Genomic DNA, 25,428 nt, shown 5'->3' with positions numbered 1-25,428 from the left:
TTAACTTTGAAATTTTGAACTAAAAGCAGCCAAGTTCGTGTATCGTCCTTCATTATTATCGTTTTTAATAATATGTTTAATCCTTTTTATTTCTTTTTTTTAATCTTTTTCGTTAAATCTTCCTTTTGTTATATCACTTATCAATGGAAATCTTTGTGGTACTTTGTTTTCAACAAATTAAATTTTACTTTGTCATCGCTTCTACCTGTAGATTGATGGAAATACATAGATTGTGAAATTTATGAAATTTCATTTTTTAATATTTAGCTGGACAACAAGATTTATGTATTTAAAGGGTGTTTTTGGAACAAATATAAAATTTAAATTCATTATTAATAAAAAGTTGATAGAATTAAAAAATTTCACCTATAAACCAACATTTCTTTTTTTATAAAATGATAAAATTGAAGCTATGACAATGAAATTTATTAATTTCATAAATGTATTTTTTTTTTCTCAATTAAATAAAAGAGTATAATAAATTGACGAAATTATTTAAATTTTATTGTGTCAATATGCATAATGCATAAATTTGCCAAGTTTACGCTTTTAGACTTAATTATGCACAAGGAAGGCATTTATTTGTTTATTTTTTACATAAAAAAATTTCCTTGACTGAAAACGCAATGACCGCGTATCTGTCTTGGACACAAGAAAATTAATAATTTACCAAATCCTGTGAGCAGCAAGTCTCGTTGGTTTTTCTTCACCCTCTCCTCTTTCTGCGCTTCTTGCAATCTTGTACCGAAGACTAACTTTCGTTTGGCATTTCAAATTCCATTGTTACAGAAAAAATGAAGTAAAATCAATCAGATACAGATACTGCCTTCCTTAAATTTCAACTAAATCTCGAACAAGATGAGAGGATCCTCTTCTCCTAGTCCGGTGGAACCCAGGCACCGACTCTCTACTTCAACGTTAGTATCTCTCTCTTACGCTGTGTTTTACTTCTGCTATGATCTAATTCGAAATTAGAATGAGCGTGAAGCACTTGATTTCTGTCCATTAGCTATAAGCTCACTTGAGAACCAGCATTGTTTGATCATATAGTCAAACACTCCATTTAACTGAGATCTACTTGTTTGTGGTGTGATTTTAATTTAAAAGAGCAAATTCAAAGCTTACTTTCTAATTTTTTCTGGCTTGAACCATTTTCAATTCAGTAATTTTAAGTAAAATAGTTTGTTTCTAGTTCAACCTATGGTGAATTGATTGCACATCATGAATTTTTATTTCTGTTTGTAGGATTGATTTGATATTGTAGTTTTATGAAACGTTGTTGTTGCCTCTGTAAGTGATTTCCAATGATGACTTTGGTTTTAGCTCTTTGAGCTTCTGTTAACTGATTTTGATCTAATTAGAATGGTTTATTGTCAACAGGGAAGAGACGAACAGAAGAAAATTCTTGAGAGATAGAAGTCTTAGAGATGTTGAAAAGGCTTTCCAGGTTCCAATTCAATATAGGAATTTGAACTGCAAGATAGCTACACTGAAATTTGTGCTGGTTGTTATTGTATTGGGAAGTTTAGTCACGCTTTTCCACTCTCCAGTAGTTTATATTGCAGATCATCCTTCCACCTCTGGATCTAGGTATTCTTTATTGCCTACTTATCTTGCTTTACTTGATTATTCTGGCAATATTTTTCTGTATAGTTTCTGTTAGGTAGTTTATTGTTTTGTATTAATTTCATCGTGACATGGAGGTCTTCGTAAACATTTCATTTTTTCCCTTTTCCAGCAATCAGTAATTTAATCAATCTGATCATGGTCATAGTGATATACTGGTGCTGTATTAAGAAAATTGCTTGCCCTTTCCATTTTCAAAATGGGTGAAGTCACACTTCGCTTTTGTGCAGTAACTTGAAGGAAAAGTTTATTTCATGCAGGCAAAGTCTTGCAGACCTATGGATAAAAGAGGATCCTTCTGCAGATCCTCGTTACATATCAACTGCAGATGTTGACTGGGACCAGATTTCAGACTTGATTGACAGACTAAATGACAGTAGTGAATATCAGGGAATTGGTTTGTTAAACTTTAATGAGAGTGAGATTGATAATTGGAAGCAGCTTTTAACCGATATTGAGCATGTTGTCCTACACCTCAACCCTCTAGGACAAAACATAACTTGGGAATCCCTTTACCCTGAATGGATAGATGAAGAAGAAGCATTTGAGGTTCCCACTTGTCCTTCAGTGCCTAAACTTAAAATTCCTGGAAAACCACGTCTTGATATTATTGCTGTCAAGCTTCCATGCCCCAAGTCAGGGAAGTGGTCAAGAGATGTGGCTCGTTTGCATCTGCAGCTTGCAGCAGCAAGTCTTGCTGCATCTGCCAAAAGTTATCATCCTGTTCGTGTGCTTTTGGTGACTGACTGCTTCCCAGCCCCAAATCTGTTCACTTGCAAAGAACTGATTTTGCGAGAAGGGAATTTATGGCTGTATCAACCCAATCTCAATATGTTGCGTGAAAAGCTACAGCTCCCAGTAGGGTCATGTGAACTCGCAGTTCCTCTCAAGGCTAAAGGTCAGTTTTCAAAACTCACTTTTACTCAATGTTGTCTGTTTTTGTTATTTCTTATTAAGTTTGTGGTGTATTGGAAATCAGTTGGTCTGATTTTTTCTATCCTGTTTTCCTTATGCTGATAGAATCTGTTGTTCGTTGAAATTAATTTTTATTTAGTTAATTATTTGGTCTAGTGCATTAGTCACTTATACCTGCAAGCACATAATGCGGACACTAGCAAGATGGGGGCAAATAAACAAAAATAGACTGCTTAGCACAACATTTTTATAAAGTGAACCACCTGAGATCAAATTGACTACTTAATGGATTTTCTAAGTTTGTGATCCCAAGCATCTGAATGGTTTTTAGGAATTATAATGATCTTTTCAACATGAAATGCCAAAGAAACCAACTAAATGTTTCTTCAACAGAGAATTTTTATTCAGAAAGAGCACATAGGGAAGCATATGCAACAATCCTGCACTCTGCACATGTATATGTTTGTGGGGCAATTGTTGCTGCCCAGAGTATCCGCATGGCTGGTTCAACACGGGATCTTGTGATACTTGTTGATGAAACAATTGGCGAGTATCATAGAGGAGGCTTAGAGGCTGCAGGGTGGAAGGTCCATACAATCAAGAGAATCAGGAACCCGAAAGCTGAACAGGATGCTTACAATGAATGGAATTATAGTAAATTTCGTCTCTGGCAGTTGACAGACTACGACAAGATCATTTTCATTGATGCTGACCTGCTTATATTGAGAAATATTGATTTCTTGTTTGAGATGCCAGAAATAACTGCTATAGGGAATAATGCTACCCTGTTCAACTCTGGAGTGATGGTGGTTGAACCTTCAAATTGTACGTTCCAGCTGTTAATGGACCACATCAATGAGATTGAGTCATACAATGGTGGTGACCAGGGCTATCTGAATGAAATTTTCACATGGTGGCACCGGATTCCCAAACACATGAACTTCTTGAAACACTTCTGGGAAGGGGACGAGGAGGAGAAGAAACAAATGAAAATTCGTCTTTTCGGAGCTGATCCTCCAGTCCTTTATGTTATCCACTATCTGGGTTATAAACCATGGCTATGCTTCCGGGACTATGACTGCAACTGGAATGTGGACATTTTGCAGGAGTTTGCTAGTGATGTTGCACACAAAACCTGGTGGAAGGTCCATGATGCCATGCCAGAAAACTTACATAAGTACTGCTTGCTTAGGTCCAAACAGAAAGCAGCATTGGAGTGGGACCGAAGGCAGGCCGAGAAAGCTAATTACACAGACGGTCATTGGAAAATCAAGATAAAAGACAAACGTTTAGAAACTTGCTTCGAAGATTTTTGCTTCTGGGAGAGCATGTTATGGCACTGGGGTGAAAAGAATTGGACAGACAATGCAACTGTTACTCCATCACCTCCTCCTCCTGCTATTACCACCAAATCTCTTTCATCTTTGTGATAGGTTATTCTTTTCTACTTACAATTTACAAATATAGATGGCCGCACAGAATTTTGAGTTATGTTTTTAGTAACTATGTCAACATATAGATAGATATTGATGTTATTAGAATGTGCATCTTCATCTCTTCTGCAAGTTTTCCTGGCTAGCCAAATGAAGATACCATATACGCTGAGCTAAACTAATTGCTCCAACATCCTTTTCTTGTGGGTGCTAAAACTAGTTGCCTTATTTAGTGCTAATCTGCCATACCAAATTTGAGGGGTACTTGCCAAAATATTATATATATATATATATATATATATATATATATATAGTATACAGCAGCATTTAAAAACATGTGTTGCACGTTGTTATTCCTTGTAGTTACTCATTATTTATATTTTTATCCTTTTAGATGTGATTTATTGTGGTTTCTTTTTGAAATTATAATAAAGATGATAATAAGATATTAAGAAAAAAAAAGAATATTTTAGATACTTTTTATTTAATATTTTGCTGTAAATATAATGGTATGTATTTTATGTAACACGAACAACTACAAATATAAAATTCTAAAAATGATAAATAACTTTAAAAATTAAGAATATAGAATATAATATAGAATAATGTAGCAATTGTATTTGGAAAAGAAAAGCAAAAGCAGCATTTAATATGTGATAATTACACAATTATGGAAGAAAAAATAAAAATAAACCTTATAATTTTTTTTTCTTTATATATTCCTTTATATCAATATTTTTTTTGAAAAATTACTATTATGTCCTAATATGATGGTCAAAAATAAAAAAAAAAGATTTATTATAGTTTACAAATTTCAATTTTATTATAGAGTAAGAAAATATTTACTCAACAATTGACTTCCATTTTATTTCTCAATGGTTATTATAATGTTATCCTAATAAAAAAATAATTAATTATTGGTTGACAACTCAACGTTCTTTTTTACATCAATAAAAAAATCCACTTTCGCATAACACCCTATTTGTATTTTCGGCTTACCACGTAAGCTAGAGATACTCAATTGAAAATTTTTTTGGATTAAAACATTTGGGGTGTGTTTACTTGTAGAAAATTGAGTAATTTTTGAGAAAAATTTCTTAGAAAATTGGAAAATATAATTTTATATTCAAATCAGTTAGTTTTCTAATTAGAAGCAGGTTTTCAGTTTTCCAAAATTTAACTAAGGTTTAGAAAACAACTTTAAATTATTTTCTACGGTTTTTCTTTATAGCAAAAAATATGTTTTCCAACTGTTTTCTATTTTATAAAATGACATTTTCATAAATCACTTTATAATCTATAAATAATTTTTTCTATAAAATATTTTTATTGAATAAATAAAATATTTAAATAACATAAAAAATTATTTTATGCTTTAATATATAATTAATTTTATTATTACAGATATATTATATACTTTATCTTTAAAAAATTTTACAAAATAATAAAAATTGATATTATTATTATTATTATAAATAATCGATAAAAAAATTTAATAAAAAATTTCTAAAGTTAGTTTATAATATTTTATTTTAATTATGAAAGTTAGAAATGATATTTGTAAAGTTTTTAAATTATAATATAATTTTTATATTATTACTAAAATGAACGCATTTTCCATTTTTTATTTTCTAATTTTCATTTTTTAAGAAAACTTTTTCTGTAAGTAAACACACTAGTAATTGTAAACATTTTCTACTGAGACATCAAAATATAATTTTTCTTTAAAAAAAAGTTGAGACATTAAATTTGTAATTAAGCATTTATGTTTTTATCCAATAAATTACACTCCCTCCGTCTCATTTTATTTATATAGTTTGACAAATCACGCATATTAAGAATTTAGTCAATAAAAATTACTTTGCCTCTTTTTACGATCAGTTCATTAAGAATTTAATAAACAATCATAAATATTATTATGAGAAAACTAATTGTTTAAATATATAAGCAAATAAAATGAAACGGAAAGAATATGACTTATTGAATAAGTTTAGAAAATAAATTTTTTTTCCTTTAGATAAAATTTGACTTCAAATTTAGATAAGCAATTTATTGATTAAATTTAGACAAATAAATTTATAAATGAATAAACTAAAAGTACAATAATACCTAACTATCTGTACACAAAATACTGATTTTCTGTTCTACAGTTATTCTAACCTATTAAAATGGTATGTATCTTCTACTGCTGAAATACTGAATTGCTGAAAAATGAAAATCCACTTTTTGTCATGTCTTTCCCACTTTCATTTATTATTATTAATTTTTTTTAATCGCAAAACACAATTCGTGAAAGAGGAGTCCAAGGTAAAATCATTTCAATTTGAAAACAAGTTTATTTCTCAATTAAACGACGCCATTTTATGGAACGCAATTTTATCATTTCTTCGGCTTGGAACCCAGACCATGACAAGCAGCTTAAAAGGCTCTACGAGCTTCTACATCTTCGCTGCTACATTTTCTGTGAATTGCTTTCCTTCTTCAGACTTCTGCATTTAAGGAGACGAAAACAGGGAAAAAAAAAAATAGATGAAAATTTATTTTTTGCGAAACCGGAAAAATGGATTTGATTAAAGTCCCTATAATTTCAACAATTCCACCAACGAAGAGCTTCTTACACAGGCCTTCTCTTTCAAACCACAACTTCCCATTCCCAATTTTGGCACAACCATTTCCTGCAATTCAAATCAAATCCTATCCACTTCAGGCCAAGAAGAGAAACTCGCAGTCGGAGCCAGTTCTCAAGCCAACCATAATTGAAGAAGTATCCGAGGAGGATGAAGATGAAGAAGAGCAGCTTTTCCTTGATGAGCTTGAAGACGGTAATCAATTACTCATTTTCTTTCTTTTGCTCACTGCTTGAAAAGTATATATTTTTTCTTTTTTTATAAGCATTTCTTGCTCCTAAGAAGTTTGAAATTAGAACTGATTGTAAGTTCAGACATAACTTGCTTTTGAATGATCTTTCTAGTTCAGTAATATTCTTAGTAAATTTGCTATAGTTAGTAGCTGTTTGTAAAATGGAATATTTTGGCAACTTCTGGGTTAAACTGAGATGTTTACGGGGTTTTAGTTCTACTAATGAAATAGATGCAGCGGATGATATACTCATATCTCTCTCGTTTTTTTACAAGTGCGTCGTGTCTAAATGAAATCTTCATTGTTTAGAGGCATTGATGGATACTGAAGATGAGGATTTGGAGGATGAGTTCTTGGAAGACGAAGCTGAACTCTATGTAAGTTTTTGTGAGGATGAGTTATTTGTATGAATTTTTTTTTTTTTTTTTTTTTTTTTAATTTCACAGGTTGAAATTAGACAATTTGCTTACTGTTTTCATCTTTTCTAAAAAGGTTGGAGATGGGACTGCCGGAGGTGGAATTGCTCTTGCTGGGACATGGTGGGATAAAGAAGCATTAAGGATAGCTGAGGAAGTTTGTGAATCCTTTGATGGTGAATTGAAAATATATGCATTTAAGACATTGTCAAATCTCACTATTCAAGTGCGCATTGAGAGGCTTACAAATAAGTAAGCACTATTTGATTCAGTGTATGAGAAATGCTATTGAATTTGTTACAGTTACTGCACACCATGATTGCATTTCCTACACAATTTTTTCTAAGTTTTAATATCTCAGTACATTTTTTGTCTGCTATGAATCAGTTACTGAGCATGTATTGAATGGTGCAAAATGACAACAACTGGATTAATAAAGATGTACTTGAACTTCAATTATGCCTCAATCTTCATCAAAGTAGATTTGAAATTCGGTGAGCTGTTTAAATTAAATAGTAAGTCTTAAATTAGAACAATAATGTTATGAACATTAAATAGGAATTTAGATGGATGAGACATCTGAGACAGATTTCAGTCACAATAGTGTTGGTATATGTCCCTCATTATCTCTCTGAATAAGTGTTTTGTTTTCCCTTCCTGCTTATCAGCTTATGCTTGACCTTAGAGTTATCCTTCTTTTCAATTGTTTGCCCTTTCACATGGCGCTACCAAAATGGTGTTAACATAACTGGCCTTTTAAATAGAATTATCAGTCAATTCAATTATCTCTCAGAAAATTTAGAATCTGAACTTTCTTAATGGTAATTTCTTATGCTATGAATGAAAACCTTGTTTAATTCTATCTAATTTTTTATAACAAAGGGTTCTGTTGAACTCTGAACTAGAATGTAACGTAATGAATGCTTTTCTGAAAATAAGCTGCTTGCTTGAGTCAAAATTTTTTTTTATCCTATCAGGTTTTGTTTTGGGAAAATATTTCCTGGAAGTTCCACTTAATATCTTTGGTCGATTGTTCCTGTTATTGTACTAAACTGTATACTGTATTTCACAACTTCTGTATAGCACTTGCAATGAGTTGAGATGCAATTCTGAACATGATTGGTATTTTTATTTAGTTGTGTGGTTCAAATGTCTGTATTTTGCACTTGGCATTAGATGTGTTACAAAAGACTCTGGTGATAGGAAGTGATGTGATGTACTCTCAATTAGATAGTTCATTTGTCTCCTTAGGTCTACACATCTTTAGTGCGTTGACATTAAAATTTTTGTAACCAATTTATATAAATAATGAGATGGCTCACTGATTTTTAGGACTGCAATTAAAGCATGTGCTAATGGTGGATGGGAAAATCAGAAATGCAGTTATATTGTTGGTTGTCTGTTGTTTTTACTTGGAAATCTTATGTTAACTAACCTTTTCTAGTACCTCTTCCCATTAGTAGTTTGTTTTCTACAAGCTGCATAAAGTATATCCTACTGCGTATAAGGAATACTTGTTGGGATCTAATTTCAGAATTATGCATTTCAGGTCTGGTTCTCCCAATATGGAAGATATTGAAGCTTTTTCGACAACCTATAGATCACGGTTGGATGAGGCCGAGGTTGCTAAAACTATAGCAAATAATATAGCTTTAGAGGTAATGATTGCCACCTCTCTCTCTTATATTTACACACACACACACACACACACGGTTTTGAAACTGCATTTGTAGGAGGTACTCCTTAGAATTTAGACACATCCTAAATGAAATTTCATATTTTAGTGTATGCCAAATTAATTTCATGTTTTATGTGCTAATGGTGTATGTGTATGTTATTTTTCTTTTTTGACTCATCCGAGAAGGGTTAGGTGTTGAACTTGTTCCCATCTTGGAATAATTGCTAGTTAACAATTGAATAAAGCTGGTTGGCTTGCTGATGGTATCTAATAGAAAGATTGAGTAGCTTAATTTGGGTATTGGACCTTGATTTGATCTTTAGAAGTTTCACATTCTTGGTTGATCTGTTATGGCTAATGCTTTACAGCTGAAGCTTAAATGACGTTTGCCTTCTATTGGTTATTTTAACTTTTAAGTATAAAAGTTGTGTTTTACCTCAGGTATCATCTCCTGGTGTTGAAAGGGTGGTTCGAATTCCTGAAGAGCTGGATCGCTTCAATGATCGGCCCATGTATGTGAAATATGTCAGTGACGCTGCTACTTTGGATTCATCTTCAGAAAGTGATGGCATTTTCAGGCTCATTTCTTTTGATATGGAAACAAAATGTTGCACCTGGGGTTTGGCAGATGTACGGATAAACAGAGAAAAAGCTGGGAAGGGAAGACCACTTAGCAAAAAGCAAAGAGAGTGGCGCTTGAACACACCCTTTCATTCCTTGCTATTAGTTCGACTGTATTCTGAAATCTGAGTGTATACTTTTTGTTCTATCTTCTTTTTTTTTTTTTTCATCCCTGAGACCATGCATACCTGTACTGTAGGGAACTTCAGTAATAATAATTCATCTAGCATAGTAACAGCTATTGGCAACAAATGAAGTGCCGTCCCCAACTGGCTGTGTCTGGCATACCATTCTGTATGTGAAGTGATGAAATGTAATATATTGTACTATACGTATTTAAAAAAAAAAAAAAAAACTGTTATAAAAAAAAAGATTTTTTGCACAAATAAGCCTGGAAAAAAGGACTTATTTTACAGATGCGTAGAAGAGTAACATGAAATAATAGCTGCCTTATTATGCATTTGGATGGTTCTATCCCGGACCTGTTGTGGCTCGCATCATCCGATTTGAAAGTATGTTCCACAGGCAAGTTTCCTTCATTATGATTATTCTATTCAGCTGCATATGACTGTTGGTTGACCTAGTAATGATAGTTTCGTTTTTCTTCTTACAAACTGATGCTCTTTTAAGTCATCACATTTAGTATCTTGCTTACCTTTCGAAGTGAGTTTTTTTCTAGATTTTTTTTCCCCTATGGAATTCTACTATTGGCCTTCATTCATAGTTTGATTGACAGTTGGATTAGTTACTTACATAACCAGTCAAGTGCAAAGAGTGTTGCCTAGGAAACTAATGCAAGCCAAAATGTACTTTCTCACCAGCTTGAACTATTAACTACTTAATCCTTTGAAGTAATCATGGTTCTTAGGAGTTTGACATTAGCCTGGCTAATCAAAATGTACTCTCTCTCACTCACTCACACACTCACACACACACCCACACAGAGTCTCACATGTGGGTGCGCGCATGTTTATGAACAGAATCAGTTATTCTTTTGTTCTTACTCTGGACCAAAGTTTCTTTTCAATAAATGGCAGCAAACAGAGTAGGAATGTTGGGGACCAGAAAGTGGTTGCTAATTTATTCAGCTTATAAGATCCACAATTATACATTGCGCATGTGCTATTCCTATAACTTTTTCTTTTTTAAAGGAGAAAAGCTTAGCTCGTCTGCAGATTCATTTAGACACAAGACTTGAATTAGAAGTTAGCTCACAAACTGACATTTCTGCTTCAACATGCCCCACAAATTATAACCCCCCATATGCCTCCTCTGGTTATGGTTTTCTCCTTCTTAACCTCTATACTTTATCTCAGTCATTGAAAAAGAAGAAAAAACTGTTGTGGGATCCCTCGAACATGTGGGACCCACACAAGTTTGAAGAAAGAAAAAAAAAATAAAGTAACAAACACGTTTTGTTTTGGGTAGTCAATGAAGGCTGCGAAAGAAAGAGAAAAAATGTGTTATTTGAAAAAGAAGAAAAGTTGTCAATCTTCTTTGACAAAGTATAAAGACGTGAATGATGATTTATACACGACTCATTCACTGAACTGCATATAAAAGGAGGCAGACGAAGTTCATTTAAATGTACAAAAATAAAAGATTAGAAATACATAATTAAGTGTAAACAATTTTAAGAAAGGGTTACTAAAATTGGAAAAGAGAGAAAATAGTGAAGATTATAATTTTTGGGAAACACTTAAAGTACCACTATTTTAGTAATCTCTTTTGTACCTACTATTTTTAGTCGAAGAATTATTCGGAGTTTTTGTCCCGTGGACGTAGCCCATAACAGTTGAAGAGTGAACCACGTAAATCTCGGTGTCCTTATTTTTCATCTGACATTTACGGTAATTATTTAATTTTTACCGTGGTTATTATTTCTGGTAATTATTGGAGCATTTTTCCGCGGGCCCCACTCGGGATCAGTTATAATCCCAACAACTGGTATCAGAGCCTTTGGTTGGTAAATTCTGTCAGTTTTCTACAAAGTTATTCACGTGAATAGTGAATTTCGTGAATGGTAAAATTTTGTCAGATTCAGAATTCGACATGGCTAACGATGGGGCAATGATCAAATTGATGGATTCGAATTATTCAATGTGAAAATCTAGAATGGAGGACTACCTCAATTGCAAAGATCTGTACGATCCAATTGAAGGTGACAGTGCAAAGCCAGAAGAAATGAAAGAAAGGCAGTGGGAGAAATTAAAAAAGCAGACATTGGGTACAATACGCCAATGGATAGATGCTAGCCTATACAACCACGTGAGAAATGAAAAAGATCCCCAAGTTCTCTGGAAGAAATTAGAGAATATGTTCGAGGCTATGAATGCTCAAGGAAAAGTCTTCATGATTCGTAAAGTCATGAACTTGAAGCTGTCAGAGGGACGATCAATTACACAACACCTGAACGATTTTGAAGGACTCGTAACTGAGTTAGCAGTTAGCGGTATGTCCTTAGATGACGAGATGCAAGCATGCTTACTGTTGGGATCTCTACCGGATAGTTGGGATACTCTTGTGGTATCATTGAGTAACTCAGCTCCAAATGGTGTGGTAACAATGTCTATGGTAAAGAATAGACTACTTAATGAAGAACTACGAAGAAGAGACGTTGCCAGTACCAGTTCACAAGCCCTTGTCACAGAGAATAGGGGCCGGAGCAAGAGTAGAGGTCCAAGGCATGAAAAGTCAGGTGGTAGATCCAAGTCCAGAGAGATGAGAAAGTGTTACCATGCGGTAAGGAGGGTCATCTCAAAAGAAATTGTCGTTTACTCAAACAGGATAATGCAAATCGAAGACAAGAGAATGACAGAAATACATCTGCTACAGTCTCAGGAGAAGATAGTGAGGTGACTTTAGTCACTCATGATGCAGATTGCTATCATGTTGGAGATGCAGATACCGAGTGGATAGTAGACTCCGGTGCTTCGTACCACTGTGTTCCAAAAAGAGAATACTTTTTCACTTATAAAGCAGGAGATTTTGGCACTATTAGAATGAGAAATAATAGTGTCTCGCAAGTGGTGGGAATCAGTGATATCTGCATAAAGACAAGTGTTGGGTGCACATTAACACTTAAAAATGTGAGACATATTCCCGATCTTCGGTTGAACCTGTTGTCTGTGAGTGTAATGGACAAGGAAGGCTATCACCAGCATACAGGTGACGGTAATTGGAAACTCACCAAAGAGTCTTTGGTGGTGGCGAGAGGAAAATTATGTTGCTCGCTGTATAAGACGCACGCAATAATATATATGGGTCAACTGAATACAGTTGCAGATGATGCTTCACCAAATTTCTGGTATAGGCGGCTGGCGCACGTTAGTGAGAAAGGGTTGAATATGTTGGCTAAGAAGTCCCTCATCCCTTTAGCCCAAGGTAAAATAAACCCTTGTGATCATTGTTTATTTGGAAAGCAACATCGTATCTCATTTCAGAAAAGCTCTAGACGGAGAGACAAGTTGGAGTTGGTATACTCTGACGTATGTGGTCCCATGGAAGTAGAATCACTTGGAGGAAGTAGGTATTTTCTAACCTTCATTGATGATTTCTCTCAAAAAACATGGATATATTTGTTGCGCACAAAAGACCAAGTATTCAAGCACTTTCAGCAATTCCATGCGATGGTGGAAAGGGAGATTGGAGTGGCATTGAAGTGTTTGCGCACGGATAATGGTGGTGAATACATCTCTAAGGAGTTTAGAGATTATTGTAGTCAGCACGGTATCAGGCATGAAAAGATAGTTCCTGGTACGCCTCAACACAATGGCGTTGCTGAACGGATGAATCGCACCATTGTTGAAAGAGTCAGATCCATGCTCAAAATGGCCAACTTACCTAAGCCATTTTAGGGAGAAGTTGTCAATACTGCTGTCTACCTAATCAACCGACTACCTTCAGCACTTTTGGATTTTGATATCCCGGAGAAGGTCTGAACAGGTAGAAATATTTCATACTCTCACTTGAGGGTATTTGGCTACAAGGCATTTATGCATGTTCCTTAGGAGCAGAGATCAAAGCTTGATGACAAGTCAGTTCCTTGCACTTTTGTTGGTTATGGAGACGAAGAGTTTGGCTATAGGTTATGGGACCCAGTGAAAAAAAAGTTGTCAGGAGCCGAAACGTAGTATTCCACGAGAATGAGATCGTGGCAGATACAACTTGTGAAGAATCCACAAGTGATGGTGTTGTTGATATTACACCAGGAAGCATTCCTATAGATGATGCCACAGTAGGAGGAATGCCAGAATCAGAATGAGAAGAAGAAGAAGAGCCAATCATAGAGGATCAAAAGACAATTGTAGATGATAACAGTGATGCAGAGGGTGTTGAGTAGGGGGAGCCAGAGAACCCCATTCCACCAGAAGGAGTTGAACCTCAGTTAAGAAGGTCAACCAGAGAACGTCAACCATCTACAAGGTACCCTAGTTCTGATTACATTTTGATTACTGATGAGGGGGAGCCAGAGAGCTTCCAAGATGTGCAATCTTGCAAAGACAGAGATTGCTGGACAAAGGCCATGCAAGAAGAGATGAATTCTTTGAAAAAGAATGATATATATGAGCTGGTGAAACTTCCAAAAGGGAAGAGAATACTCAAGAACAAATGGGTGTATAAATTGAAGAAAGATGATGGCAACCTAGTGAGATACAAAGCTCAATTGGTCGTCAAAGGCTTTACTCAAAAGAAAGGTATTGACTTTGATGAGATTTTTTCACCAGTTGTGAAAATGAGTTCTATTCGAGTTGTGCTAAGTCTTGTAGCCAATTTGAATCTTGAGTTGGAGCAGCTTGATGTAAAGACCGCATTCTTGCATGGGGATCTAGAAGAAGAAATCTATATGGAACAACCAGAAGGTTTCAAGGTCAAGGGAAAAGAGGACATGGTTTGTCGCTTGAAGAAGAGCTTGTATGGGTTGAAACAAGCACTGCGACAATGGTATAAAAGGTTTGATTCTTTCATGGTGAATCAAAGATACAAAAGGACAGATGCAGATCCTTGTGTATATGTCCAAAAATTCCCTGATGGTAAATTTATCATCCTTTTCTTATATGTTGATGATATGCTAATCGTTGGACCAGATGCACACATGATTAGCAAGTTAAAGAGTGATTTGTCAAAAGCATTTAACATGAAGGATTTGGGATCAGCAAGGCGAATTCTCGGAATGGAGATTATCCAAGATAGAAAGTCCTGCAGGTTATGGTTATCGCAGGAAAAATATATTGAACGAGTTCTAGAGAGGTTCAATATGAAGAATGCTAAACCAGTTAGCACTCCGCTTGCTGCTCACTTCAAGTTGAGTAAGAAATCCTACCCATCAACAAAGAAAGAAAAAGGAGATATGTCAAATGTTCCATATTCTTCAGCTGTCGGAAGTTTGATGTACGCAATGGTGTGTACGAGACTAGATATCGCTCATGCAGTTGGAGTTGTGAGCCGATTTTTGTCAAATCCCCAGAAGACACATTGGGAAGCAGTGAAGTGGATTTTCAGATACCTGAGAGGAACTTCAAAGTTATGTTTAACTTTTGGAGGTGAAAAGACTGCACTTGTTGGCTACACAGATGCAGATATGGCCGGTGATCTTGATGAAAGAAAATCTACATCATGATATCTATTTACATTCTCAGGGGGAGCTATTTCATGGCAATCAAGATTACAAATATGTGTTTTGTTATCAACGACCGAAGCAGAGTACGTTGCAGCAATGGAAGCAGGAAAGGAAATGCTTTGGTTCAAGCGATTCTTTCAAGAATTGGGTGTGCAACAGGAAGAATATATAGTTTATTGTGATAGTCAAAGTGCGTTAGACTTAAGCAAAAATATTATGTATCATGCACGAACGAAGCACATTGATATAAGATATCATTGGCTTAGACTTGCCCTTGAAGAGAACCAGTTCCAGTTGCGAAAAATCCACATAGACAGAAATGCTGCGGATATACTGACAAAGGTCGTTCCGAAAGAGAAGTTCGAACTGTGTGTAAAAGCGGTAGGAATGGAGAGTCCCACCATGTAGTCGGGAGGGGGAGAATTGTTGTGGGATCCCTCCAAGATGTGGGACCCACACAAGTTTGAAGAAAGAAAAAAAAAAAAGCAACAAACACGTTTTGTTTTGGGCAGTCAATGAAGGCTGTGAAAGAAAGAGAAAAATGTGTTATTTGAAAAAGAAGAAAAGTTGGCAATCTTCTTTGACAAAGTATAAAGATGTGAATGAGTTATACACGACTCATTCACTGAACTGCCTATAAAAAGAGGCAGACGAATGTTCATTTAAATGTACAAAAATAAAAGATTAGAAATACACAATTAAGTGTAAAGAATTTTAGGAAAGGGGTTCCTAAAATTGGGAAAGAGAGAAAATAGTGAGGATTATAATTTTTGGGATGTTTTTGGGAAACACTTAGAGTACCACTATTTTTGTAATCTCTTTTGTACCTACTATTTTTAGTGGAAGAATTATTCGTAGTTTTTGTCCCGTGGATGTAGCCCATAACAGTTGAAGGGTAAACCACGTATATCTCGGTGTCCTTATTTTTCATCTGGCATTTACAGTAATTATTTAATTTTTACCGTGGTTATTATTTCTGGTGAATTCGATCGTTAATATCCAATACGTAATTATTATAACATTTTTTTACGGGCCTCACTCAAAATCAGTTATAATCCCAACAAAAACTTATTCAGAATGACCTGTAGATTTAGTTTTGTTCTCTCACAACTTTGGTTTTTCAACTTCTATTGACTTACAATACTTTGACAAGTGACTGTGACATTAGTTTGTATTGTTGTGTGAAAGGTAAAAAATAAGAAGAGGAAATTAAAGAAATGAGCATTTATGATCAAATATTCAAATTTTGAAGTTGTGGTTTTAGAATTTGCATAATTGTTTATTGTAGTAGTTGAGCTAATTTACTGACTTTTGAGACTGCAAAATTATGATGTTCATCAATAGTGTTTGTCTGTGACAGATTTCCTTTTTATGTTATATCTATTAGTTTATTATCCACTTGATTTACTTTTTTGCCTTTAATTTTTCTATTCCTTTTCTTCTTCCCCCGTAAGTAGAGCTGTGGAAACAAGATGAAGTGATATCTGCACTATGCTAACTAATCATTAATCAACCAATAACTTTCTAGGATTCCTGTCAGCATATCTAACAGGGTAAATTACTTTCTAACACCCCTGAGCTTGCCATAATTAGCACATTGGTCCCTGCCGTTTTAAAATTAGCATTTTCAGTACTTGAAATAAATTATGAATTTTTCACTACAGTTTAATCTTCATTTACCCTCTTGCTGATTTTCAAATTATGCATAATTTTGCTGGGTTTTGGCTTTATTCCACTTTTTAGGGCCATTAAAGATAAAGGAGCATACATTAAATGTTCTTGACTCCTTGTGTCATTTTTCATGTGCTCATTTTCTGAAATTGCAGTTATTGTTGGTAGTGGATTAGTGGGGTCAGTTGGTGCCCCTACTTGTGCTTATTTTGGGCCTTATATAAATAAATTGCCTCACTATGTTTATCTGCATAATCTGTTTACATTTACAATTATATTTTCAGTATGATATCAACTGTTAATAAGTTTTTGAGCAATGTTAAATTGCTCAAATTGAGTTTAACTTAACTAGAATTTTTATAAATAAAATATTCATAGTGTCTTTAATAATTTTTTTTTGGTTAGATAAGAGATATTAAATTTGAATTTTAAATTCACACTCTCTCTCTTAATTTAATTATGAGAATATGACAAAACTCCAAATCCCAAATAAAGTGCTTCTCGACACAAAAAACCATTGCATTTTTCCCTTCTATATTCCATCATTTCTCACCCTCATGCAATATGGGGGCACCTAAGTAAACGTACATTAGAAGATTCATGTTGTGTCAAACACAATTTGAGCCAAACATCTTTATTATACGCTGGCATTAAGCGTTTGTTCACTTGTATTGGACTTAATACAAGTTGTGTTAAAAATATTTTCGATGTCAGAAATCATCAATTGCCCAATTTTATAAGGACTAGGGAGTAAACATTTAAACATTCGTAACATCTGAGGTTACCATTTGGCTTTACCAAAAAAGTTCATGTGTAAATAATCAAACAGGAAAATTTGTTAAAGGTACTCTCTGGGAAGTCTAAATACTTTTTGTTATGTTTCTAAGGTAGTTTTATTTTTACTTAATAATGCCTAAGGTTGAGTATGCAATTTGTGATTTATTTTTTACTCATTGCTCGTTGGTGCTATGTTATTTCCTTATTGGGAGACTCTTTAGTCTTATACTTAGCTTATAATTCTTTTGAATCTTTTGTCAAATCATAATAAATCACAGTATGTAATGATAAAAATTTGATTAAATCTTATAATGTAATTTTTTTTCTCTCATTTTATTGATTAATATTTGAATTTTGTGCAAAATTATGTGGAATCATTCTTGTTTTTTATGATCTTCTAGCCTTTTTTTTTTTCTTTTAATAATCTCGTTCTTTGGCTTTGAAATAAAGAATGATATATTAACTAATAGGGTATAAAAAACTTTTAAAAATTAGATGGAGAAATCATTTATGTCGATGGATGCAACCGGATATTGGTTTGAAAAGTAGTACTACTTGGATAATTTCATCAAATTTCAAGAATCATGTAATTATTTTCTCTTTATTTGATTTAATTGTACAAGTATTTTTTTTTTAGAAATTTGAATTAATTTGATTTGAATGTTTCAATTAATTTAAAAATTTTATTTTAATTTGATTTAATTTCTTATTAAAAATTTTGATTATCACAATATCATAAAAATTCAAAATAGTATAAAGCAGAAAGTTGAGAGTCAAAGTTCACTTTGATGACCAGATTTGAGCCCCGCGCGTGCATACAAAAATTAAAAAGTGGGCTCCACTACCAATGACAAAAAATTTGTATTCTTAGGCCTTTTCCTTTTCCGTTTTTCCTTTTCTTTTGTCTTTATTTTCCATTTCAAAATTATATTTTATCTTATTCAAAATTACACATTCCTCGTCATCCTCTGACTTTCAGCTTTTTCCGAGCGTTTTATGGTTTTAATTAATTAATTAATCATACTAGAAATCCAGCGTGGATATTTGGTTATTGAATCTTTTTCCTTTTTTAAATTTTACCTTACTGAACAAAGTTTTTTCTTTATTGTCTTATGTAATCACTTAATTGTTATTTTTTTATTATTTTTTTTTTTCATAATCCTCATCTTTTAGGAAACAATACTTAAAAATATTATCAATCTAATTACTAACCCTACTCTTATTTTTACCAATTGTACAATACTATTTATTTATATTTTTTTTCAGTAAAAAATTACTCAGACTCTTAAATTTGCCAATTGTCAATATTAAATTTCTTAAAATTTTTAAGTGCATATAATTTATATATAGATAAGTCTTTTCCATTTTTAAAAGCCACTATGATCTAAATGTCCATTCTTTATATTATTTTAAAATCGATTTTTACCATTAATTTATTATATTTCACATCAAGATACTGTCAATTTAAAGATATTCATACTCTCCCCCTCGGGAAAAAAAAAATCATACTCTCATTTTTATGGTCATTATATTTTTCTCCGATAAAAACACACAGCTATCAATATAGGCAAATCTTTTTTCCATTTTTAAATGGTGAAATAATATTGTTTTTTTATTGAAAAATCCAACGAGATAATTTGACTTTCCGCTCTATATAAATAAGTGGAAAGACCGATCGCATAAAAATTTTTAGCTAACATTTCAATCTTCCTTTTTATATAATAGATATTAACTAGTAATCTCTTATCCTGTTTTTTGAGGGTACTAATCTATTATACTTTACATCAACGGTAAAGCCAAAAAAATTCTTTATTATATAAAAAATACTTCTCCATATATTCTTTTGACTTATTTGATTCTGAGTTTCTTTCTTATCGGTTACCAATCTTTGGAAGATACCGAATGAATCTTTTTCAAAAACTTAAACATTAGCATTTGTTATTTTCGCAATATATCTCTCTGTAAAAGATCCTTACCCCAGTAGTATCTGCTAGCCCGCAGCAACTTCTCAACGTCTCTCTTTCCGTCTGAGTAGGCTGTATATAAGTATACATGCATACGGTAAATTCTATATGTAAAAAATTTCAGATCTTGGCTATGAGTACAATGAAGAGGCAGCCTTTTAGTTAAAGCAAGCTTCAGAATTCACGTGCCTGTTGAATCAGAATTTGTTTCATAATAGCAGATAAAGTACTTAACACACATATACATTGCATGCATACAGTTTTATCAGTATCAGGAATTCGCTCTTTTTCTCATTCCATTTTTGACTCTTCTCTGGGTTTTTCTGTTTTATGGTACATATAAATTATTACACATAGAGGAGTTTTTTTTTTTTTGGAATGGATAAAGGGTGTGGGTCTTCTACGACTGTAATTATCATGGGGTTTCGTGAGATGGGTAAGTGCTGGTTTAATGTGGCTTTGAGTGGTGTGTTGTCTTTTGGGTTTTTGGTGAGTTTTGTGGTGGAGGGTTACCCAATTAAGGATCTGGTGGTGAATTTGCCTGGCCAACCAAAAGTTGCGTTTAGGCAATTTTCTGGGTACGTTGATGTGGATGTCAAGAATGGGAGAAGCTTGTTTTACTATTTCGTTGAGGCTGATAAGGACCCTGACAAGAAACCCCTTACACTTTGGCTCAATGGAGGTTAGTCTTGCTTCTTTTTCTTTCTCTGGTTAAATTTTTTTATATACTTTTGATTAATTATAGTGTTTGTTGGCTGTTTTGTCTGGGAAATGGTTAATGAGATTCTTCTATTTTATTTCTTTTCACTAACTTTATAGTTCTAGGTGTTTTCTTTCTTTTCTTTTTGTCTCTTTTTTTTTTTTTTTTTACTGTGCTTGTTTGTATTGTTGGGTTTGTCTTTCTATTTTGCCTTCTTTCTAAGTTGGAGATTCATTTTCTCTTTCCTCTTCTTTCTTTTTCCTTTTTTTTTCTCCAAAACAAATGGAATGCCAAATTCTGAATTTTGTTCTATGGAACATTAATTTACATGTTTAATATGCTATAATCTTTATCTAATTCTCTTGAATAATTAGGTTTGCTTTGTACATTTAGAAGAAACTAACTTGAAATTCAAAGAAAATTCTTCTCTGATTCCATGAAAGTAGCTTTGTTTCAAAATTTGCTTTGCATTTACTTCTTTATTTCTGCACAAATTCTCTGCTTAATTGAGATACACTGCAGAAGAATTTTGCCGAAAGTACATCGCAAAAAATTCTTGCAATTTCCAAAATTTTAATGGTACATTGAATTTTATTCAAAATTAGCCATGAAACAGCCATATTCAAACCAAAGATCATTATTTTACTGCTTTTGTGGTAAATCCTGGCAAAGATAATTGTTTTAAAAAAAATGCCTCTCTTTTATGAAAAACTAGTTCTTTTAAAATACATGGGTATACTCCTGTAATTCTAATTATAGGAGGAGAAGGATTCATTTGTCAACAATTAACAGTGACATTCCATGCTCAGGTCCTGGTTGTTCCTCCATTGGTGGAGGTGCATTCACAGAATTGGGCCCTTTTTATCCTAAAGGGGATGGTAGAGGCCTTCGAAGAAATTCAATGTCCTGGAACAGAGGTAGCATAAAGCTAGCTAACAATTCAATTGGAGTATCTATTGTTAATGCTTTCAATTTGCACTTACTTTCTGTTTTCAAATTTTTGCAGCATCAAACCTCCTCTTTGTTGAGTCTCCTGCAGGAGTAGGATGGTCATACTCAAATACAAGTACTGATTACACTACAGGGGATGCCAAAACTGGTATAAGAAATATTTTAATAACTGCATTAATTTCATTTCAACTTATTTGTGTGATTAAAGAAATATATGAGTATGATGAGATGCAGATATAATGGTTTTTGGCTTATGGTTTATAATTTGATTGATCTAAGATTCTAAGTATCATTTCTTATTCTTTGCAGCCAAGGATATGCATATGTTCTTATTAAAATGGTACGAGAAGTTCCCAGAATTTAAATCACGTGAACTATTTCTTACAGGGGAGAGCTATGCAGGTGTGACAGAGAGCATTGGCATTTCATTTTTTTTTTCCCTTTTTCTATCTCTTTTACTCTCGAGGAAAAGTATTTCCAAAAGCAACTTTAACTTCATTTTTTAAAAAGAAGAATAGGTTATTGAAGAAGTTAGAAGTTAAGTTCATGACAACTACTTTTGGTGAAGGAGAGACAAGAAGTTCTAAAGTTTTCCATGAAATGCAACTTTACTTATTGTACCATTTCTTCATTCCACTGCCAACATAATTACATTTGTGACCATTCCTTCTTACATCAGTTTTAGTAGATACCTTATGTGGATGAGTATTTTCATGTAGGGCATTACATTCCACAGCTGGCTGAGGTTCTTCTGGATCATAATTCACATTCAAAGGGTTTCAAGTTTAATATTAAAGGAGTTGCTGTAAGGGAAACTTAATTGCATTTTCTAGTGATTCTATGGTATCTTGTGCTTCTTATATATAGATGTATATTTTTTGAGCTATCGTTTACCTGTTCTCCCTGGTTCCGTTTGCTTCTTGTTAGATTGGTAACCCACTCCTTAGACTTGATCGGGATATTCCAGCAACATATGAATTCTTTTGGTCTCATGGGATGATCTCTGATGAGATTGGCCTCAAGGTCATGAATGAATGTCAATTTGATGACTACATCTTTGCAAATCCACATAATGTAACAGAGTCATGCAATGAAGCCATAGAGCAGGCATATAATATAGTTGGTGAATACGTAAATAATTATGATGTGATTCTGGACGTTTGTTATCCATCTATAGTTCAGCAAGAATTGCGATTGAGGAAACTGGTATGCTCTCTTTTATCATCTACTTTCTTGCATTATCATTCCTGAATGGAAGTTCATATTCGTGATCCACCCATTCATTAAAATTTTCATTTTAAAAATTATGCAGGCAACCAAATTAAGTGTCGGAGTTGATGTGTGTATGACCTATGAAAGAGCTTTCTATTTCAACCTGCCTGCTGTTCAGAAGGCTCTTCATGCTAATCGAACTAACTTACCATATAGATGGACCATGTGCAGTAGGTAAGAGAAATACTTGAATTGTGCTTGTAAGCAGCTTAAGGAGAAAAGGGTATCTTAAAGCAAATAACTTTTTTACTCCCTTAGTTTAATAATCTAACCTCTGTTATTGCTATTTCAACTTGTCGGACATCTCATACAGTAACTTCTAAGTAAAGTCTACTACTGACTTTTTAGTGATGTTACTTATGGCAAACAATACAAGTCTTTGTTTAGGTTTGGCGTAATATCAAAATTGTCTCATTAATATATATGCATATTGATTCACAGCGTAACTAATTTTTGCATCTTGGTTCATTGGACAGTGTTTTAGATTACAGTGATACCGATGGTAATGAGGACATACTTCCCATTCTCAAAAAGATTATTCAAAATGATATTCCAGTTTGGGTGTTCAGGTAAGTTCTATATTGTACAGGATGTATAAATTGCATGCGTCTTCTGTATTATTACGTAGCTCGTTCATCAACATGAATATTAGTGAATTAATCAATGCAGTGGTGATCAAGATTCTGTGGTACCCCTTTTGGGCTCAAGAACACTTGTCCGCGAACTAGCTCATGATCTAAACTTCAAGATCACAGTCCCTTATGGAGCTTGGTTTCACAAAGGCCAGGTACTTGGGCACTAGTGCAATTTCACTGTTTTTCCTTTTTGCATTTGCCTATTTATTAAATGTCCTGCTGTTCTCTGTTTTTCTCACGTTGAACAGGTTGGAGGTTGGGCAACAGAATATGGAAATTTATTGACTTTTGCCACAGTAAGGGGTGCTGCTCATATGGTACCTTATGCACAGCCATCGAGAGCTTTGCATCTATTCAGCTCGTTTGTGCGTGGCCGGAGATTGCCTAATAGGACACATATTTCGATAGACGATTAAGAATTGTTCCATCATTTGTTACAGCATGATAAAGTTTCATGTTCTTTAATATATCACAATTCTGAAAACAATAAGAGGAAGTGATAAGGGGGTCTCAATCAATAATAATATTTGAAAGAGGAGGGATTTTCAATTTTAGTTAGGGATTTTATCTTGATTTAGTTTCTGGTGCTTGTATCTAATTGAAATGGGAAGATCATACTCATAATGGATTTGATAAGAGTTAAACTGTAGTTTCCAGTTTTCCAGTTTCATAGTCTAGTTAAGATAATGTTTGAATTGAACTGAAGGATAGGAAGTTTCTGCTTTAGCTTCAAGAACATCCTTTTCCAAGTTATTATTGAGTTTGTGCATTTCAAGCTTGTTTCCTTTGTCAAATATGATGTGCCTGGATTTCGATTAGCATGGTAATACAATTCTTATTCTCTCACTACACAATCAACTATTGGATTGAGGAGATTGAAATCCATACAAATTATTTGTCAAAATTCATCAAATAGAAAATGAAGCTTTTTTATTCAATGGGAAGCCATGGGGCTGAAAGGACATTATAGACTATACAATAAAGATAAGGATAACCTGTTTCTTTATTCGCCAAATTATCAAATTGGTGAAGATTATTCTTATAATTGAGATATCTCATTCGGCCAATGAGAAGACTGATCAAATTATATTTGTTTTGACAAACCTAATTTTATGAAATGTTAATTAATAATTAACAAAAAAAAAAAAAAAAAAAAAGGAATATAGAGCTTTGTTTGGAATCATATATGTACAGAATCATAGATGTAAAGTTCATTTGTAAATGAATTTTAAGTGTAATTCATTTTTATAAATGAATTTCTCATAATTGGTATTGCTATAATTTAATATAAGAAATTCAATTGAATGTTATAAAATTATGTTTAAAATAAATTCTTAATAAAAATTCATTTGTTTTTATTTCCCTCGACATATAATTTAACAAACACCAATTATATTTTATTATATCAAATATAATAATCTAGTTTTTTTTATTTAAATATAAATAAATACACTCACATTCCACCCTTATCAATTAGTTAATCATATATATATATATATAGGATTTCGTGATATATATTATAGTTACAAAATTTTCGATAATAGTTGTAACTAAATTAAATTTTATGCGACTAAGAGTACAATTTTAATATATGATAATTTATTAGGGCACATTTAATAAATTTAATCAAATTTAATTATGCCATTTATTGAATATTAGTTTACGTGGCATAATTAAAAAAAATATGAAAGTATTGTTTTTAACCTATCCGACACTTATTATTATTATTATTATTATTATTATTATACCAGAGCATAAGAAGTTTCAATAATTGTTTCCAAATACAAGAATAAAAAAGATGCCAAAAGCAAACAAATAAAAATTTACTCTCAATAGTTAATTCAAGTAAATTAAAATATAATCCCTCAAAACAAAAAATAAATTAAAAGGCCTAACCAATAATTTCACCGCAAATTTTATGAGTAGTTATAATTTCACTTAAATCGACTTTTGTACTCTGGACATTTTAAACTTAATTATATCATAATTTTATTAATTGCACCCTAAAAATGAATTACAATACCTTAAACTCGTCGATTTGTTGTAATTAAAACCTAAGAATAAACTAAAGTTGAAATTTTGATTAAAATAATATAAAAAATGGACTTTATAACCAATATAAGTGTTTTAAACAATAAATAATAAAATCAAACCCAAGTATTTATATAATAAACAAAAAAAATCAAGATTGTGTCTTTGATTTTAAAATTAAACTAATTTTAAAATGTAAAAATAATGACTTGGATACTAATGAAGGTTAGACTTGTTAGGACGACGAACAAATATGTTG

General features: G+C 32.9%; 3 protein-coding genes across 5 annotated transcripts; all 3 read left to right on the top strand.

Moving 5' to 3' along the window:
* Positions 1 to 629: 629 nt before the first annotated feature.
* On the top strand, positions 630 to 4,106 carry PGSIP2 (plant glycogenin-like starch initiation protein 2). Of its 2 annotated transcripts, none has more exons than XM_012210685.4 (4): positions 630 to 917; positions 1,381 to 1,590; positions 1,857 to 2,524; positions 2,935 to 4,106. In XM_012210685.4, exons 1-4 carry the CDS (start codon positions 859 to 861, stop codon positions 3,969 to 3,971), a joined length of 1,974 nt encoding a protein of 657 aa, XP_012066075.1. In that variant the 5' UTR covers positions 630 to 858; the 3' UTR covers positions 3,972 to 4,106. The 2 variants fall into 2 exon arrangements, with proteins under 2 accessions (XP_012066075.1, XP_012066076.1); XM_012210686.4 differs by having other exon boundaries at positions 632 to 917; positions 1,887 to 2,524.
* Positions 4,107 to 6,373: 2,267 nt separating this feature from the next.
* On the top strand, positions 6,374 to 9,817 carry LOC105629153 (uncharacterized). The gene is made up of 5 exons (XM_012210687.4): positions 6,374 to 6,796; positions 7,143 to 7,210; positions 7,326 to 7,501; positions 8,799 to 8,907; positions 9,369 to 9,817. The coding sequence occupies exons 1-5, from the start codon at positions 6,535 to 6,537 to the stop codon at positions 9,675 to 9,677; spliced, it is 924 nt and encodes a 307-aa protein (XP_012066077.1). The 5' UTR covers positions 6,374 to 6,534; the 3' UTR covers positions 9,678 to 9,817.
* Positions 9,818 to 19,450: 9,633 nt separating this feature from the next.
* Positions 19,451 to 23,787, top strand: LOC105629154 (serine carboxypeptidase-like 42). Of its 2 annotated transcripts, none has more exons than XR_005177717.2 (10): positions 19,451 to 20,262; positions 21,090 to 21,197; positions 21,287 to 21,379; positions 21,541 to 21,633; positions 21,951 to 22,036; positions 22,159 to 22,437; positions 22,544 to 22,677; positions 22,980 to 23,072; positions 23,156 to 23,290; positions 23,387 to 23,605. XR_005177717.2 is itself a non-coding variant. In XM_012210688.4 (10 exons), the coding sequence occupies exons 1-10, from the start codon at positions 19,959 to 19,961 to the stop codon at positions 23,552 to 23,554; spliced, it is 1,476 nt and encodes a 491-aa protein (XP_012066078.1). In that variant the 5' UTR covers positions 19,458 to 19,958; the 3' UTR covers positions 23,555 to 23,787. The 2 variants fall into 2 exon arrangements, 1 of the variants encoding a protein (XP_012066078.1); XM_012210688.4 differs by having other exon boundaries at positions 19,458 to 20,262; positions 23,173 to 23,290; positions 23,387 to 23,787.
* The last annotated feature ends 1,641 nt before the right edge of the window (positions 23,788 to 25,428 follow it).

This window comes from Jatropha curcas, chromosome 9 (genome assembly GCF_041381405.1).
Source record: "Jatropha curcas cultivar XTBG-Jc1 chromosome 9, XTBG_Jcur_1.0, whole genome shotgun sequence".
Classification (NCBI taxonomy): Eukaryota; Viridiplantae; Streptophyta; class Magnoliopsida; order Malpighiales; family Euphorbiaceae; genus Jatropha; species Jatropha curcas.
The sequence above is the reverse complement of the archived record's forward strand: the minus strand, read 5'-3'. Positions and strand labels throughout refer to the sequence as shown.